At 41.9% G+C, this 18,185-nt stretch overlaps 1 protein-coding gene across 3 annotated transcripts in view; it reads left to right on the top strand.

The window, feature by feature from the left end:
* Positions 1 to 18,185, top strand: part of LOC109874384 (pro-neuregulin-1, membrane-bound isoform) — an 82,379-nt gene that overhangs the window by 52,913 nt on the left and 11,281 nt on the right. For 2 of the 3 annotated variants that reach the window (XM_031809493.1, XM_020466269.2), the window contains exons 3-5: positions 1,315 to 1,373; positions 15,556 to 15,658; positions 15,894 to 16,020. In XM_031809493.1, coding sequence (XP_031665353.1) covers positions 1,315 to 1,373; positions 15,556 to 15,658; positions 15,894 to 16,020 — 289 coding nt within the window. The remainder of the gene's footprint in view (positions 1 to 1,314; positions 1,374 to 15,555; positions 15,659 to 15,893; positions 16,021 to 18,185) is intronic. The other variant, XM_031809494.1, reaches the window with a different exon arrangement.

The following is an 18,185-nucleotide window of genomic DNA, read 5'->3' as shown; positions in this document are numbered from 1 at the left end:
ACATACACACTCATCCTGACTCGATTTCCTTTTTCGATGGATCAAAAGAGGTGGATAATCAGACAATTATTCAGGCATGGAGTCCACACTGGAGGGCACACAATTCAAATAAATAATCGTTAAAAATGATGGATATGAAACATTTAGGTACATACAAGTGTCTATTGGTTGAAAGCTTAAATTCTTGTAAATCTAACTGCACTGTCTGATTTACAGTAGCCATTACAGTGAAAGCATGCCCTGCGATTGTTTGAGGACGGTGCCCCACATCAAAATATTTTTCCACCGCCACAGGTTTCACAAATTCACAAATAGCGATTAAATATTCACTTACTTTTTGAAAATCCTCCTCTGATTTGTCATCCAAAGTGTCCCAGCTACAACATGTAGTGCCGTTTTGTTAGATAAAATCCTTCTTTATATCCCAAAAAGTAATTTTAGTTGGCGACATCGATTTGAGTAATCCACTCGTTCAACATGCAGAGATAGGAATCTGAAAATCTACTCCTAGACTTTGTTTCAACAAGTCAAAATACATTTCTATTGACTCCTCAGATACCCTAAAATGTAAGCAAACTATACAGTTTCATATGGAAAGAAGTATGTTCAATAGGAAACTTAGTACAGGGACACAGTCTTGGAAATGTGTGTATGCACGCAAGATGAAGACAGAACCCACCTGCTAAAATCAAACTGATATTTCTCATTCGTTTTGGAACAAGCCTGAAACCTTGAACATAGACTGCTGACACCCTGTGGAAGCCATAGAAATTGCATCCTGGGAGCTAGAATTTATTATGCCCATATACTTTCCATTGTAAGAGCATGGGCTCTCAAAAAAACAAAAATCCGATTGGTTGTTCTTTGGATATTCTCCTACCATATCTATTGTGTTATAGTCTCCTACATTATTTTAACATTTCTACAAACTTCAACGTGTTTTCTTTCCAAAGGTACCAATTATTTGCATATCCTGGCTTCAGGGCCTGAACAACAGGCAGTTTACTTGGGACATGTCAGTCAGGCGGAAATGTAAAAAAAAAGGACCCTAGCCCGAAGAAGTTTTAATTAAATCTCCCTGGAATCAGAATGCATGAGCCAAACATTTGCTGAATTTCGAGGCCTGTTGAATAAGACATTGATTGAGACTTTTCTCTCAAGTACATGTTTTCGCAAACAGAACTGGCAATGGTTGCAAGACATCAGTCTCCTTGACAACACCAGCGATGCACGTGAGTCTTCTGTAGATCTGGTGTAAACTCATCTTCTCTTCTTCCTTGTCTTCTGTTTGTGACTTTTTTGTTTCCCTCTCAGGTGTCCAAATGAATTTACTGGTGATCGCTGTCAAAACTACGTAATGGCCAGCTTCTACAGTACGTCTATTTTCTCTTCCTGTCTGTGCTTGTGATTGGAGCATGCTCAATCAGCGCTACTTCCTGTTGCTTAATTTTTTTAAATGTTGTATGTATCCCATAACGGTAGCTAACGCACTTTTGTACGTTGCGATGTTCCATACATTTGACCTTAATTTAGCGCCCCAAAAACGTAATACTTCCAGGTCAACTGTAATATGAATACCATTGTAAAGCACAATTTCTCCACTTTCCAGCAAAATCAATGACGAGACCTTGATGATGCCCATCTCTGCATCATCGTCTTTTTAAAAATGGTGGGTGGGGAAGCAAACGCGTCATAGTGAAAGGGGAGATATGTCGTATGGGGAAACTGAAATGTAAATATAGCACTATAAAGAGTTTATATAATGTGCCATTACATACCTATGTAAAGGTTTGTGTCGATTTTGAATATGGTTTTCAAGGGGGCGCTAAATTTATCTTCACAATTCAACTGTGGCAGTCACAGTTTTTGAGAGTCATGATGGCTCGCAGTGATTACGCAAAAACGAACAATGGATTGAATTAACTATTGATGAACTCACGAGTAATTCCCTTTACACTCACCATTGATGATTTCTTGCTTTGGAAAGAGGCTGTACGGCACAGAATGAGTTGAATAATTTGTGCAGTACGTTACGTCTTTAAAGCGTCAGCGGGGTCAGTTATTTCTCCAGTACTATGGGTCCATTACCATGTCAATCGACACTGAATCGAGACTTAGTTCACACCCCGGACTTTGATGCCAACACAATCGCTACAGTCCCATTAGTTTTCATTGCAGCCTCGTTTAAATGCTGCAGTTGTGCAAATGTGTACGGATCGGGGTTAGTCACCGTTACCTGTTTCTCGCATGTCCATTTTTTTTGCCTTGTTTTGTAGAGTTGGATGAAATTTAATGCAATTCATTATAGTTTCCTGATATTGTGTTAGTTATGTCATGATTGAATGGAACAATAATAGAAGAAAGATGGGGAAATGAAAATCAAACTTATGTATATTCAACTTTCCAAACTTGAACCTTCAAATAGGAGGCAGGGGACAGTGTTGTTTACTGTACTAAAAAAGCTCTATATCGCTACTTACTGCCTTTGAAAGGAAACAACCTAAGCCTGCAATGTATTTTATAATCTAAAGAGCAATAACACTTATGGGAGGTGGATTATGGAGGCACTGTAAAAACCGGAACAGAGACCTCTTTGATGTCATGGAAAGGCAAGAAAGGGAGAAAGGCAGCCGCCCAGGCAACGGCCCCAGTGCACTTTATCACTGTACCCACTCACCTTACTGTCCAATTACCATAGGTTACCTGGCAACAGTTGCGGTGCGTGGGTAAAATCACTGAGGAAGCCAAGCCAAGCCAGTTAAAAAGCCATATTACAGCCTGTGTTTTGATCATTTAGTTGTTTGCTCTATAAAGGCTGATTTATACTTTGTCTATTGACATGTCTGTAGACAGTTGGCGCAATGACATCATGAACATTCTATTGTCGTCCGACATCAAACTTGTCATTGACATTATGAAAAAGTATAAACACAAAAACGACAGGCTGCACGACATCAGCACCCTGGTGGTCCAAAATAGCATAACTGGTGTATTTTAACAGCAATAAACCCATCAGTTTAAAATAATAATAAACATAACTGGTGTATTTTAACAGCAATAAACCCATCAGTTTAAAATAATAATAAACCCTTCCATTTAAACATGTATTTAATATATACCAATCTAGCAACGACAGCAACTCTCTAAATAATGTCTTGGCTTGCTTCTAGCTTGTTAGCTAGCTAACTAACGTTAGTTCAAATATTGACCATATCATAGTTGACAACATCTTAACTTTAGCACATTTTTATTGATTATCACAGGAAAATAAACTCACAAAAATAGCATTATTTACAAGTTAATGGTGAGAAAATTAAAGAAAATAGCTTACGATGTGATGAAATAAAAGTAGGGCATTCTACATGAGATTTTAAAACGTGAGCATTGTCTCATTGCTGACTTAGTCAGGTAACCATGACACCAGACGCAGCGACAGGGTCAAAGTAGAATTTTTTTTCATCTGCCTGCAACAAGGAAACGGACAGTCGCAGCGACGGTCTACAGACATTCAACCGGAGTATAAATGAAATATAATTTGAACCAGCGACACTTGTCACATTCCAGTTGTCTAGAGACATGTCGATAGCCAAAGTATTAGCCAGCTTTAACCCATTCGTTCATACACGACCATGATATACAATGATGCTGAGACAACAAAAAGACAACAGTCACACATAGGCCTGTAACGGTGACCGTATTACCGCCACACCGGTGGTCATGAAGGCAGTCATATTCCATGTGACCATTTAGTCACGGTAATGAGGCTTCTCCAAGCTCTGATGCTGCTGCTGATGGTCATTCGAATTAGCATGTTGCGCAACATTACTATAAGCTGTGCAGTTGCGTGAGAAAACAGAGTGATGGCTTCTAATAAAAAGAGGAAGATTCCATCAGCTTTCTATAGAATTAGCCTACTACATTGATTTCTCAAGTTTCATAATATTAAATACATTGCTTCTCTTTACAACAGGAGTATAGCCTACCTGGCTGGCATGAAAATGAATCACGGGAAAAGCGTCCTCCATTCGCTATTTAAGTGCATAGTTGACATGCATTTTAACCCCTGCCCCTGTTTCGAGATAGGCTCATGATAACGGTCCATTCTAAATCAAAACAAATTTCACACATACATAATTTAGTAGATGTAAAGACACGATTAAATCAAGAATAATCAGATGGGTGACAATATTAGCCTATCACTTGTGAATTATATATTATCACTTGTGAATGATGCCCAGTGTAAGGCAAGACATAATTACTTTTTTCAAATGTTCTAATCACAGTCGCACACCTCGTGTTTGTATAACAACTAAAGTGGCCAAAATTACTTCTTAAGATTAAGCACATTAATCCGCTTTACAAGGGGTGTAGAGCCTAACTGGCATACATAAGCAGGGCGTGAGTTTCAAGTTTGGGGAAGATGAATTTCACCATAAAACTGACCCTTCATAATACAAGCATTACATGCATAATTGCATTTGAGGTCATTTGTGATAATGGATGCGCGCAGTTGCCTCCCCGGTGTGTCTGTCTTCACCTGTAGCCTGTGAGAAAGCCCTGATCACATGATGGAGAGCCATGTGAGTGAGAGGTGCACTCAGGGAGAAGGGAATTATAATTATTATATTCAGCCCAAAGGCAAAACGGCCACTGACTGCAAAAGGCCTGGATTTTTTTAGGGGGCGTTACAGCCACACAAAAGGATGCCGCTGGGAAATTCGAGGTATTATCAAGTGCTTGTCAAATTGTGAACGAGAAACTGATGAAGTCTGTACAGCCTGCGCAAAAAAACAAGGCAGAGCTCAATCCTTTCATGCAACTTTTTTCAAATAATAATTTGTCTCATTATGCAGCCTTTGAATGTATTAAAAATCAAAACATATAGACCAACAATTGTAGAATAACTAAAGTTACGTTAATAACTCTAAATTATTATTATTGCTTATTTTACCTTTATTTAACTAAGCAAGTCAGTTCTTATTTACAATGACGGCCTACCCGGGATGACGCTGGGACAATTGTGCACCGCCCTATGGGACTCCCCATCACAGACATGTTTTTCTGAAATTACATTTTTTCTTAGGAGGTGATTTGATTGGTGTGAAGCCAAAACCAAACTAGCCACACTTGGGGTACATTTTGCTGCACCAGGACAACCCCCAGTTGAGCTTAGCTGAAGGGAGGCCAAGTGCTTGTTGGCATCAATCAATCAAATGCTACAACGGCAACATGTTATACTCTTTTGTTAACGACAGGCATCAGATACTTTGGCTACAAATCAAATCCAATTTTATTGATCACATACACATATTTAGCAGCTGTTATTGCAGGTGTAGCAAAAATGCTTGTGTTCCTAGCCCCAACAGTGCAGTAGTATCTAAAAATTCACAACAATACACAGAAATCTAAAAGTAAAAGAATGGAATTTAAATATTAAGATGAACAATGTCAGAGTGGCATTGACTAAAATACATTAGAATACGGTATATACAGTTGAAGTCTGATGTTAACATACACTTAGGTTGGAGTCATTAACTCATTTTTCAACCACTCCACAAATTTCTTGCTAACAAACTATAGTATTGGCAAGTCAGTTAGGACATCTACTTTGTGCATGACACAAGTCATTTTTCCAACAATTGTTTTCACTTATAAGTACCTGTATCACAATTCCAGTAGGTCAGAAGTTTACATACACTAAGTTGACTGTGCCTTAAAACGGCTTGGAAAATTCCAGTGAAAATTCCAATTATGTCATGGCTTTAGAAGCTTCTGATAGGCTATTTTACATCATTTGAGTCAATTGGAGGTGTACCTGTGGATGTATTTCAAGGCCTACCTTCCAACTCTGTGCCTCTTTGCTTGACATCATGGGAAAATCAAAAGAAATCAGCCAAGACCTCCGAAAAAACATTGTAGACCTCCACAAGTCTGGTTCATCCTTGGAAGCAAACGCCTGAAGGTACCACGTTCATCTTTACAAACAATAGTACGCAAGTATAAACACCATGGGACCACGCAGCCGTCATACCGCTCAGGAAGAAGAGGCGTTCTGTCTCCTAGAGATGAACGTACTTTGGTGCGAAAAGTGCAAATCAATTCCAGAACAACAGAATGTCAACAGAACAACAACAATTCCAGCTCAGCAAGGAAGAAGCCACTTTTCCAAAACCGCTATAAAAAAGCCACACTACAGTTTGCAACTTCACATGGGGACAAAGATCATACTTTTTGGAGGAATGTCCTCTTGTCTGATGAAACAAAAATAGAACTGTTTGGCCATAATGACCATCGTTATATTTGGAGGAAAAGGGGGGAGGCTTGCAAGCCGAAGAACACCAGCCCAACCGTGAAGCACGGGGGTGGCATCATAATGTTGTGGGGGTGCTTTGCTACAGGAGGGACTTGTGCACTTCACAAAATAGATGGCATCATGAGGTAGGAAAATTATGTGGATATATTGAAGCAACATCTCAAGACATCAGTCAGGAAGTTAAAGCTTGGTCGCGCAAAGGGGTCTTCCAAATGGACAATGACCCCAAGCATACTTCCAAAGTTGTGGCAAAATGGCTCAAGGACAAAGTCAAGGTATTGGAGTGGCCATCACAAAGCCTTGACCTCAATCCTATAGAACATTTGTGGGCAGAACTGAAAAGGCGTGTGCGAGTGAGGCCTACAAACCTGACTCAGTTACACCAGCTCTGTCAGGAGGAATGTGCCAAAATTCACCCAACATATTGTGGGAAGCTTGTGGAAGGCTACCCGAAATGTTTGACCCAAGTTAACCAATTTAAAGGCAATGCTACCAAATGCTAATTGAGTGTATGTTATCTTCTGACACTCTGGGAATGTGATGAAAGTCATTTCTGTCATTTCACATTCTTAAAAAAAAGTGGTGATACTAACTGATCTAAGACAGGGAATTTCTACTTTAAAAACTGAGTTTAAATCTATTTGGCTAAGGTATATGTAAACTTCTGAATTCAACTGTAAATATGAATTGGGTAAAAAATTATGCAACATTATTAAAGTGACTAGTGTTCCATTATTAAAGTGACCAGTGATTCCATGTCGATGTACAGTACATACAGTAGGGCAGCAGCCTCTAAGGTGCCGGGTTGAGTAACCGGGTGGTAGCCGGATAGCGATGGCTATATAACATTATGATGGCCTTGAGATAGAAACAGCTTTGATGCACCTGTACTGATCTCGCCTTTAGGATGATAGCGGGGTGAACAGGCCGTGATGTAGGTGTTCTGAAAGACAGGCAGTCAAATCAAATTAAATTAGATTTGTCACATGCTCCGACCTTACAGTGAAATGCTTACTTACAATGCAGTTTAAAAATTTAAAATAAAAAAAGTAATAGTAACAAATAATTAAAGAGCAGCAGTAAAATAACAATAGTGAGGCTTTATACAGGGGGTACCAGTACAGAGTCAATGTGTGGGGGCACCAGTTAGTCGAGGTAATTGAGGTAACATGTGCATGTAGGTAGAGTTATTAAAGTGACTGCATAGATAATAACAGAGAGTAGCAACAGTGTAAAAGATGGGGGGGGGGGGCAATGCAAATAGTCTGGTTAGCCATTTGATTAGATGTTCAGGAGGCTTATGGCTTGGGGGTATAATCTGCCTCTTGTACCTAGACTTGGCACTCCGGTACCAGTGGCTGGAGTCTTGGACAATTTTTAGGGCCTTCCTCTGACCGCCTGGTATAGAGGTCCTGGATGGCAGGAAGCTTGGCCCCAGTGATATACTGGGCCATACACACTACCCTCTGTAGTGCCTTGCGGTCGGAGGCCGAGCAGTTGCCATACCATGCAGTGATGCAACCATGCTCTCGATGGTGCAGCTGTAGAACCTTTTTGTCACATCTACTCCTGCCACACCCCCTAGTGGTCATCCAGTATTTGCTTTACCTGCAGCTATTTGCTCCAGTACACTCTTTCTCTCTCTACCCCTCCCTTTCTATTTGTGTGTGATGGTGTGGTTGGAGACATGTGTGCTGGAGTCAAAGCAGATCTCTATCAGCTGCGACTCGTTCCATAAATCAAGACATCTACAAATACCCATTCCTGCCAATTCCACTCTGCCAGATCGTAATCTCTGCTCAGTCAGTATCAGTCTAGCCTTTTGTTTATTCTCAAGATCCTGTTGCTCTGCTTTGCTCGTTTACCTGCCTTACACCATTTTTGTCCTCTCCTTGTAGTTACTGCTCTGTCTCTGTCTCCTGTCTCCTGTTGTACATCTCACCACCAACCACCTTGTTCTGGATATCACTCACCACCATTACCTTGGATTCCCCTCAGGACCTGTTCCCCTGTTCTACTCAGCCAACTCCAACCTCACTCTACAATCCTGGTTTTTGCAACTCATCTTAGCTACCCCGGTTCTGCACTCCCCATTTCTCTGTGATCAATAAACCTATTTGTGCATTCATCCCGGCTTCCTCTTCTGAGTCCGCTCTTGGGTTCCCCCCCTTCGCTCATCGTAACACTTTTGAGGATCTGAGGACCCATGCCACATTTTCAGTCTCCTGAGGGGGAGTAGGTTTTGTCGTGCCCTCTTGACCACTGTCTTGGTGTGCTTGGACCATGTGAGTTTGTTGGTGATGTGGACACCAAAGAACTTGAAGCTCTCAACCTGCTCCACTACAGCCCCATCGATGAGAATGGGGGTGTGCTTGGTCCTCCTTTTCCTGTAGTCTACAATTATCTCCTTTGTCTTGATCACGTTGAGGGAGAGGTTGTCTTTCTGGCACCACACGGCCAGGTCTTTGACCTCCTCCCCATAGGCTGTCTCGTCGTTGTCGGTGATCAGGCCTATCATTGTTGGTGTTGTGCCTGGGCGTACAGTCATAAGTGAACAGGGAGTACAGACTGAGCACACTTAAGGGCCCCCATGTTGAGAATGCAGTGCGCCCGGCCCACCACAGGAGTCACTAGAGCGCGATGGGACAAGAGCATCCCTGCTGGCCAAACCCCCTGAACTCCACGATCATCTCCTTCATTTTGTTGACATTGAGTTTATTTTCCTGGCACCATTCCGCCAGGGCCCTCACCTCCTCCCTGTAGGCTCTCTTGACGTTGGTAATCAGGCCTACCACTGCTGTGTTGTCTGCAAACTTTTTTTTACCACTTTTTCTCCCCAATTTCATGGTTTCCAATTGGTAGTTACAGTCTTGTCTCATCGCTGTAACTCCTGTACGGACTCGGGAAAGGCGAAGATCGAGATCCGTGTGTCCCTGCTTCTTGACACAATGCCCACTTAACCCGGAAGCCAGCTGCACCAATGGGCCGGAGGAAACACTGTACACCTGGCGACTGTGTCAGCACACATTGCGCCCGGCCCGCCACAGGAGTCGCTAGTGCGCGATGGGACAAGGACATCCCTGCAGGCCAAACCCTCCCCTAACCCGGACGACGCTGGGCCAATTGTGCGCCGCCCCATGGGTCTCCCAGTCGCAGCCGGCTCTGACAGAGCCTGGACTCAAACCCAGAATCTCTAGTGGCACAGCTAGCACTGCGATGCAGTGGCTTAGACCACTGCGCCACTCGGGAGGTCCTGACGTCCGCAAACTTGATGATTGAGTTGGAGGCGTGGGTGGCCACGCAGTCATGAATGAACAAGGAGAATAGGAGGGGGATGAGCACCCACCGTTTTGGGGCCCATGTGGTGAGGATCAGTGTACTGGAGGTTAAGTTTCCTACCTTCACCAGTTGCACAGGGAGGGGTTCAGACCCAGGGCTCCGAGCTTAATGATGCGCTTGGAGGGTACTATGGTGTTGAAGGCTGAGCTATAATCAATGAACAGCATTCTTATACTGAGACAGAGAGGCGCTGTTTCCCTCGCTCAGATGATTTCTCTGGTGAAATTCAGCCTCTTGCAAATTGATGGAAAATTATGAAAACACAGAGAGAGACTGAAGATACATTATTTGATCATTTCAAATGTTTTATTGAGTATCCATGAATACACGTCATTGCCTGTCAAAACAGCAGCAATAAAACCATGCTTTCATCTACAAGGTGGAACAAATAAAAGACGCCTATTGAGATGTAATCGGAGTGTGGAGGAAGCAAAGGAACAGAGGGAGTTGTATTTTGCGTCTCCCTGAGATGACAGCGAGTGAATTTGAGGAGCTAATCAAAGGAATGCTGCTGTCGCTATCTGTTCCTTTAATCATCGTGGCCCACTACTCCTCCTCCCAGTTGGCATAGCCGTGGGTAGTAGGGATGCTGAGGATGATGCAGCACCACCTGAAAAATCAGAACTCCAAGAAATATAAATGTAAATTATTGTACTATTTAGAAAACTATTTTTTTTCCACAAAAGTAGTGCACTGGGACTTTACTTTATTAGCGGACCAAAAATTCTCAGAACACCCCACCCCCAAACCTCTTCCCGCGGCCAGTTGGTGGCCTTTATCTAGCCAGGGAAAAATACTGTGTCCGTGAACCCCTGGAGCTTCAAGGAGAGCACGCTACCAGCAATGTAACAAGAGACACTCACTGCTACGGAGGAGGAGGAGGGATGCTGTAGATGAGGAGGAGCTACGGATGCTGTGTATGCGTAGTATAGGCCGAGAAAGGATGGACGCAGCCCTATCCTTGACGATCAGGAAATATTATCCAAAGGGGGGACAGCCAATGTCTCCGTATGGCTGTTGCCAAAATAGTCATATATTTTCATGCTTGCTGTGGGAACGCAGCTGAGGTCGGAGAGGACAGACATGAAGACGGCTCCGACAGCAGTTCAGAAGAGCTGAGAGCACAATCATTTACCCCTCGCTGACAAACGGACCTCCTGACAAGGGCTGCTGTGGGTCGAGGGTACGCTACTCAAAATGGAGGTATATGTTCGGGTCTGTTCAGAGTAGTATTCAGGAAGGAGTCCTTTTCTTCTGATTTGACTAGTCCTTGTTTGACCCAGCGAGAGTAGTTGAAGATGTTGTTGATATTGATAGTACTCTGTACTCTCCTGAGGCGTCACAGTTGCCCGTGACCAAGTAGGGAAAGTTGCAAACACTTTGAAACTCAGTCAGCTGTCATGTTACGGTGAAAGCAGGACTTTGATATTTGTTAACAATGAGAATCATAGAATTTGACCAAGAACAGAGTGGTTGTTATTGCTGTCACTAACAATATTTTGAGTAGAGAACATGTATAGGGTACAAAAATTTTTTGTTCACATTGGCATAATGGGACTAAATCTAATCCCATTTCTAAAGTATTGGCTGAATTTCTATACATTTTTCAGAGCAGCGTTACTGGGGCAGTCATATGAAAGGTGCCTTGGAGCTTCTAAGCTGAGGGTTCACAAGTGCAGAACAGCCATGTGTTTATGTTTTGCATCGTTTTTAAGGGCCAACAAGATGTTTGAATATTAGTCAGATTTACTCAGGGACAAATATGCCTTCTGTTCCTATACTACCTCATTGCGTCAGTTTATACACAACTTTATAATCACATCACAGCTCCTTTGATAACACAGCTATTAACCAAAATAACAGTATGATAATTGTAGCCTATTGTCGAAGAGAGAATAGGAAGTACATCACAGTACGTAACAGTGTCATTGGAATTTTATCCATTTTAGAATAAGGCTGTAAGGTAACAAAATATGTCAAAAGTGAAGGGGTCTGCATACTTTCCAAATGCACTGTATATATACTGTATATATGATTTTTGTATTCCTCTGAACATATTTAACAGGCATGGCTGTTGATCGGAGTAATGGCAATTAAAGAATTTGGTTTGACGGCAAAAATTGACTTTGTAGATCTGCATTAGTGTGTGTTGGGAATCGAAATAGTACATGATCATCACACATCATGAGAGGTGTAAGACATGTCGTAGTGTTTAACATTGAACGACTAATGCCCTAACTAGTGCCCGTAAACCTGCCTGATTGACAGTGTAGTGACATTACCATTGGTAATGCAAGCAAAGTGATGTTTGCATGTGCATGCCACTGCACTGAGAAAGTTCCTCTCATGGTAGCGATTATTAGATGGATACATTTTAATGCATTTTTGATTAACTCATGTATTCGATGAGTTTAGGTGTCTGATCACTTTTCCTAATTGTGGTAACATCATCTTAGTTAGTTAGCTGTTAGACTATAATAGAGTGGATATTCTAGAAGAGGGTTTCCCAAACTTGGTCCTGGGGCCTCCCATGGGTGCATGTTTTGTTCAGCTGTGTAGTGCTAGGGCGAACAACAAAACATGCACCTATGGGAGGCCGCAGGACCAAGTTTGGGAAACCCTCTTCTAGAATAATTATATAATTATTCTATAAGGTGAAATAGTCAGTTATATTATATAGCATTATTCCATTCTCTGTAGAAACATTTTGTGAGCAATATAGTTCTGAATAACACCTCATCTGAAAAATACCTCTCTTTTCTTTTTGTCACGTGTCTGCGTGTCTTTTTGTCACGCATTGGCAGAACATCTTGGGATTGAATTTATGGGTATGGATAGTTCCTTTCTCTTTAGTTTGCAGACGTAGGACTAGAAGCTTGAGCCTGCCCCCCTCATCTCCAGTCAGTTTCCTTGTGCCAATGAAGGGATCATCCAGCCATAACATACCATATTTGACGCTATATACAGTGGGGGGGGGAGTATTTAGTCAGCCACCAATTGTGCATGTTCTCCCACTTAAAAAGATGAGAGAGGCCTGTAATTTTCATCATAGGTACACTTCAACTATGACAGACAAAATTAGGAAAAAAAATCCAGAAAATCACATTGTAGGATTTTGAATGAATTTATTTGCAAATTATGGTGGAAAATAAGTATTTAGTCACCTACAAACAAGCAAGATTTCTGGCTCTCACAGACCTGTAACTTCTTCTTTAAGAGGCTCCTCTGTCCTCCACTCGTTACCTGTATTAATGGCACCTGTTTGAACTTGTTATCAGTATAAAAGACACCTGTCCACAACCTCAAACAGTCACACTCGAAACTCCACTATGGCCAATACCAAAGAGCTGTCAAAGGACACCAGAAACAAAATTGTAGACCTGCACCAGGATGGAAAGACTGCATCTGCAATAGGTAAGCAGCTTGGTTTGAAGAAATCAACTGTGGGAGCAATTATTAGGAAATGGAAGACATACAAGACCACTGATAATCTACCTCGATCTGGGGCTCCACGCAATATCTCACCCTGTGGGGTCAAAATGATCCCGGAACCACACGGGGGGACCTAGTGAATGACCTGCAGAGAGCTGGGACCAAAGTAACAAAGCCTAGCATCAGTAATATACTACGCCGCCAGGGACTCAAATCGTGCAGTGCCAGACGTGTCCCCCTGCTTAAGCCAGTACATGTCCAGGCCCGTCTGAAGTTTGCTAGAGAGCATTTGGATGATCCAGAAGAAGATTGTGAGAATGGCATATGGTCAGATGAAACCAAAATATAACTTTTTGGTAAAAACTCAACTCGTCGTGTTTGGAGGACAAAGAATGCTGAGTTGCATCCAAAGAACACCATACCTACTGTGAAGCATGGGGGTGGAAACATCATGCTTTGGGGCTGTTTTTCTGCAAAGGGACCAGGACGACTGATCCGTGTAAAGGAAAGAATGAATGGGGCCATGTATCGTGAGATTTTGAGTGAAAGCCTCCTTCCATCAGCAAGGGCATTGAAGATGAAACGTGGCTGGGTCTTTCAGCATGACAATGATCCCAAACACACCGCCCAGGCAACGAAGGAGTGGCTTCGTAAGAAGCATTTCAAGGTCCTGGAGTGGCCTAGCCAGTCTCCAGATCTCAACCCCATAGAAAATCTTTGGAGGGAGTTGAAAGTCCGTGTTGCCCAGCAACAGCCCCAAAACATTACTGCTCTAGAGGTGATCTGCATGGAGGAATGGGCGAAAATACCAGCAACAGTGTGTGAAAACCTTGTGAAGACTTACAGAAAACGTTTGACCTCTGTCATTGCCAACAAAGGGTATATAACAAAATATTCAGATACATTTTTGTTATTGACCAAATACTTATTTTCCACTATAATTTGCAAATAAATTCATTAAAAATCCTACAATGTGATTTTCTGGATTTTTTTTTCTAAATTTGTCTGTCATAGTTGAAGTGTACCTATGATGAAAATTGCAGGCCTCTCTCATCTTTTTAAGTGGGAGAACTTGCACATTTGGTGGCTGACTAAATACTTTTCTGCCCCACTGTATGTAGCTCAAATATGCTGCCCATCTATCAAGCCTTGATGCTGTTATTCTGGCAGCATGCCCCAAAATGGCAATGTGATTAACGTCATATAGTTCGAAGCCGCATGGTGTAGCCAGCATCTACAATGCTTAGTAATGACACCTTCTATTATACATTTCTGGAAAACCTCAATGTGTTAGTGTATAGTCAAATTAACCTGCACACATACAAACAAACGACGAGCAGGTCCTCAAAATACCAACACACATTAGGTTCTAAAATGTCCACCATAAACTCACATTAGACTCATTCAAACGTTTGAGCTACAGTAGACTATCTCTTGTTGTTGTGTCAGACACACAATAGATAGTGTAGGTGCCCAGAGAGACTGCAGTGTGTTTATGCTGTATGTTCAGATCCCTTCAGCTCTTGCTTTTGCCTTTTCCATGCATCTCCCCTGATCCCTCCTCTGTTCCAACCAGTATTTAGCATGTCATGCCAACTATGCTGATAGCGACCTCCCTCGCGACCCATTCATTTCATCTCCTTCTTTCCTGTCGTCCTATTTCCTACTGTACCGTGTGGATGTACTGTATGTGTCCAACAGTGTCCCCTTTGTTTTCCTGTCATCTCATGCTTCCTCCCCTTGTCTCATCAGTGATGTCAGTTTTTGCTGTAGGTCTTGATGTTCACTCTGAACAATTTACCAAATAATTGTTCTTCATTTAAAAAAAGTGATTGTTTCTAGCATCATTTGTTCACAGGACACGTAATACTGAGGCAAACCGAACAATTTTTCAAAAACGGAGTAGAAACAAACTAGGTTTATATAATTACTCACTTCACTTGATTCCCTAATCTGGTGACTTGTAACCTCTAAATATTTTGAAACATAATTATTCCATAATTCCAAGCGCTGGGTCCTGTGAACAAACAATGTTGCACTGTTTGCAGTATTAGAATATTAACATTACACAAAGGAGTGATTTTAATTGTGGAAAATGTGCCTAGTCATGATCACTGAGCCCGACCTTGAACTAACACTTCCTCGCTTTCCGACTGGATTCAGCAGAACTGCCTCCTCAGATCAATGTATTCGATTTCCTCCGTCTCGGTCGACAGCCACTATACAATGTTATATCTGGGCCACGTTCAGTAGACAAACATTGTTTAACATTGCAGAAAGAAATGCCATGAATGAAGCCCACGTGATTCCTCCAAAACGTTGTGCCCCGGTTTGTTTGTTTCTGTGAATGTAATACATAACCTAAAACACGTTTGTTTGTTTCCCTTGGGATTTCCAAGTAGAGTTTGGTTTGTGTAACAGTAAGGCCTGCATTTTGTGGAGTTTTAAGAATGCGTTGTCCTCTTTTCCAGAAGCTGAGGAGCTGTATCAGAAACGTGTTTTAACAATAACAGGAATCTGCATTGCACTCCTAGTGGTTGGAATCATGTGTGTGGTTGCCTACTGCAAAACAAAGTAATTCACGTCACATTTTTATGCTAAACTCAAAATCATTATTTACTAGTATCCTTATTATGTAATTTGTAGTTTTCTCTGAGGTAATAGCCTGCACATTTGAACATTTAAATATTTGTTTTGGTCGATCACAACCTCTGATGTCAACCTTTGACAAAATCTGTCATCCCTCTGGTTTTTGGATTGGCTAAATGGCTGGTCAGTCTCACAATGCAGTTTGTCTTTACGTGCACAGAAAGCAGAGGAAAAAGCTCCATGATCTTCTGAGGCAGAGGCTACGAAATGAGAGAAACACCATGGCAAGTATGGCTAATGGACCTCCGATTTTTAACCCTTCACTTGAAAACGTCCAGTTTGTCAATGTAAGTCACTCACGTAGCTAGCTTACATCTTATAATGGTGACTAAGCAACTCTCTCGCTAACTTTCAAATATTAATTGATTTCAGAAAGTATTCACAGCCCAAGACTTTTTCCACATTTTGTTGTGTTACAAATTCGGATTCAAATGGATTTAATTGTCTTTTTTTGTCAATGAGCTATACAAAACACTCTGTCAAAGTCGAAGAAAACCCAGACAGGAAGACCAGGTCATTGACTCAACCCACTCAAGTGACGCACCCCTCCTAGGGACGGCATGGAAGAGCACTAGTAAGCCATTGACTCAACCCCTGTAATAGGGTTAGAGGCAGAGAATCCCAGTGGAAAGAGGGGAACCGCCAGGCAGAGACAGCAAGGGCGGTCTGTTGCTCCAGTGCCTTTCAGTTCACCTTCACAGTCCTGGGCCAGACTACGCTCAATCATAGGACCTACTGAAGAGATGAGACTTCAATTAAGACTTAAAGGTAGAGACCGACTCTGCATCTCTCACATTGGTAGGCAGACCATTCCATAAAAATTGAGGTCTATAGGAGAAAGCCCAGCCTCCAGCTGTTTGCTTAGAAATTCTAGGGACAATTAGTAGGCCTGCGTCTTGTGACTGTAGCGTACATGTAGGTATGTATGGCAGGACCAAATCAGAAAGATAGGTAGGAGCAAGCCCATGTAATGCTTTGTAGGTTAGCAGTAAAACCTTGAAATCAGCCCTTGCCTTAACAGGAAACCAGTGTAGGGAGGCTAGCACTGGAGTAATATGATCAAATATTTGGGTTCTAGTCAGGATTCTAGCAGCCGTATTTAGCACTAACTGAAGTTTATTTAGTCCTTTATCCAGGTAGCCGGAAAGTAGAGCATTGCAGTAGTCTAACCTAGAAGTGACAAAAGCATGGATTAATTTTTCTGCATAATTTTTGGACAGAAAGTTTCAGATTTTTGCAATGTTACGTAGACGGAAAAAAGCTGTCCTTGAAACAGTCTTGATATGTTTGTCAAAAGAGAGATCAGGTTTCAGAGTAACGCCGAGGTCCTTCACAGTTTTATTTGAGACGACTGTACAACCATCAAGATTAATTGTCAGATTCAACAGAGGATCTCTTTGTTTTTTGGGACCTAAAACAAGCATCTCTGTTTTGTCCGAGTTAAAAAGAAGAAAGTTTGCAGCCGTCCACTTCCTTATGTCTGAAACACAGGCTTCTAGGGAGGGCAATTTTGTTGCTTCACCATGTTTAATTGAAATGTACAGCTGTGTGTCATCAGCATAGCAGTGAAAGTTAACATTATGTTTTTGAATGACATCCCCAAGAGGTAAAATATATAGTGAGAACAATAGTGGTCCTAAAACGGAACCTTGAGGAACACCGAAATGTACAGTTGATTTGTCACAGGACAAACCATTCACAGAGACAAACTGATATCTTTCCCGACAGATAAGATCTAAACCAGGCCATAACTTTTCAGTGTAGACCAATTTGGGTTTCCAATCTCTCCAAAAGAATGTGTGTGATCGATGGTATCAAAAGCAGCACTAAGGTCTAGGAGCACGAGGACAGATGCAGAGCCTTGGTCTGACACCATTAAAAGGTAATTTACCACCTTCACAAGTGCAGTCTCAGTGCTTTGATCGGGTCTAAAACCAGACTGAAGCATTTTGTATACATTGTTTGTCTTCGGGATGGCAGTGAGTTGCTGCGCAACAGCTTTTTCAAAAAAATTGGAGAGGAATGGAAGATTCGATATCGGCCAATAGTTGTTTTGTTTTTTTCCTGGTCAAGGTTTGGCTTTTTCAAGAGAGGCTTTATTACTGCCACTTTTAGTGAGTTTGGTACACATCCGGTGGATAGAGAGTCATTTATTATGTTCAACATAGGAGGGCCAAGCACAGGAAGCAGCTCTTTCAGTAGTTTAGTTGGAATAGGGTCCAGTATGCAACTTGAAGGTTCCAATTTTCTGTAGCTTGCTTCAGAGTTCGGGTATTTTCTGTATACCAGGGAGCTAGTTTCTTATAACAAAGGTTTTTTGTTTTTAGGGGTGCGACTGCATCTAGGGTATTTTGCAAGGTTAAATTGAGTTCCTCAGTTAGGTGGTTAATTGATTTTTGTCCTCTGATGTCCGTGGGTAGGCAGAGGGAGTCTGGAAGGGCATCAAAGTATC

This window comes from Oncorhynchus kisutch, linkage group LG29 (genome assembly GCF_002021735.2).
Source record: "Oncorhynchus kisutch isolate 150728-3 linkage group LG29, Okis_V2, whole genome shotgun sequence".
Lineage (NCBI taxonomy): Eukaryota > Metazoa > Chordata > Actinopteri > Salmoniformes > Salmonidae > Oncorhynchus > Oncorhynchus kisutch.
Note: the sequence above shows the minus strand (reverse complement) of the source record. Positions and strands in the feature narration are given on the sequence as shown.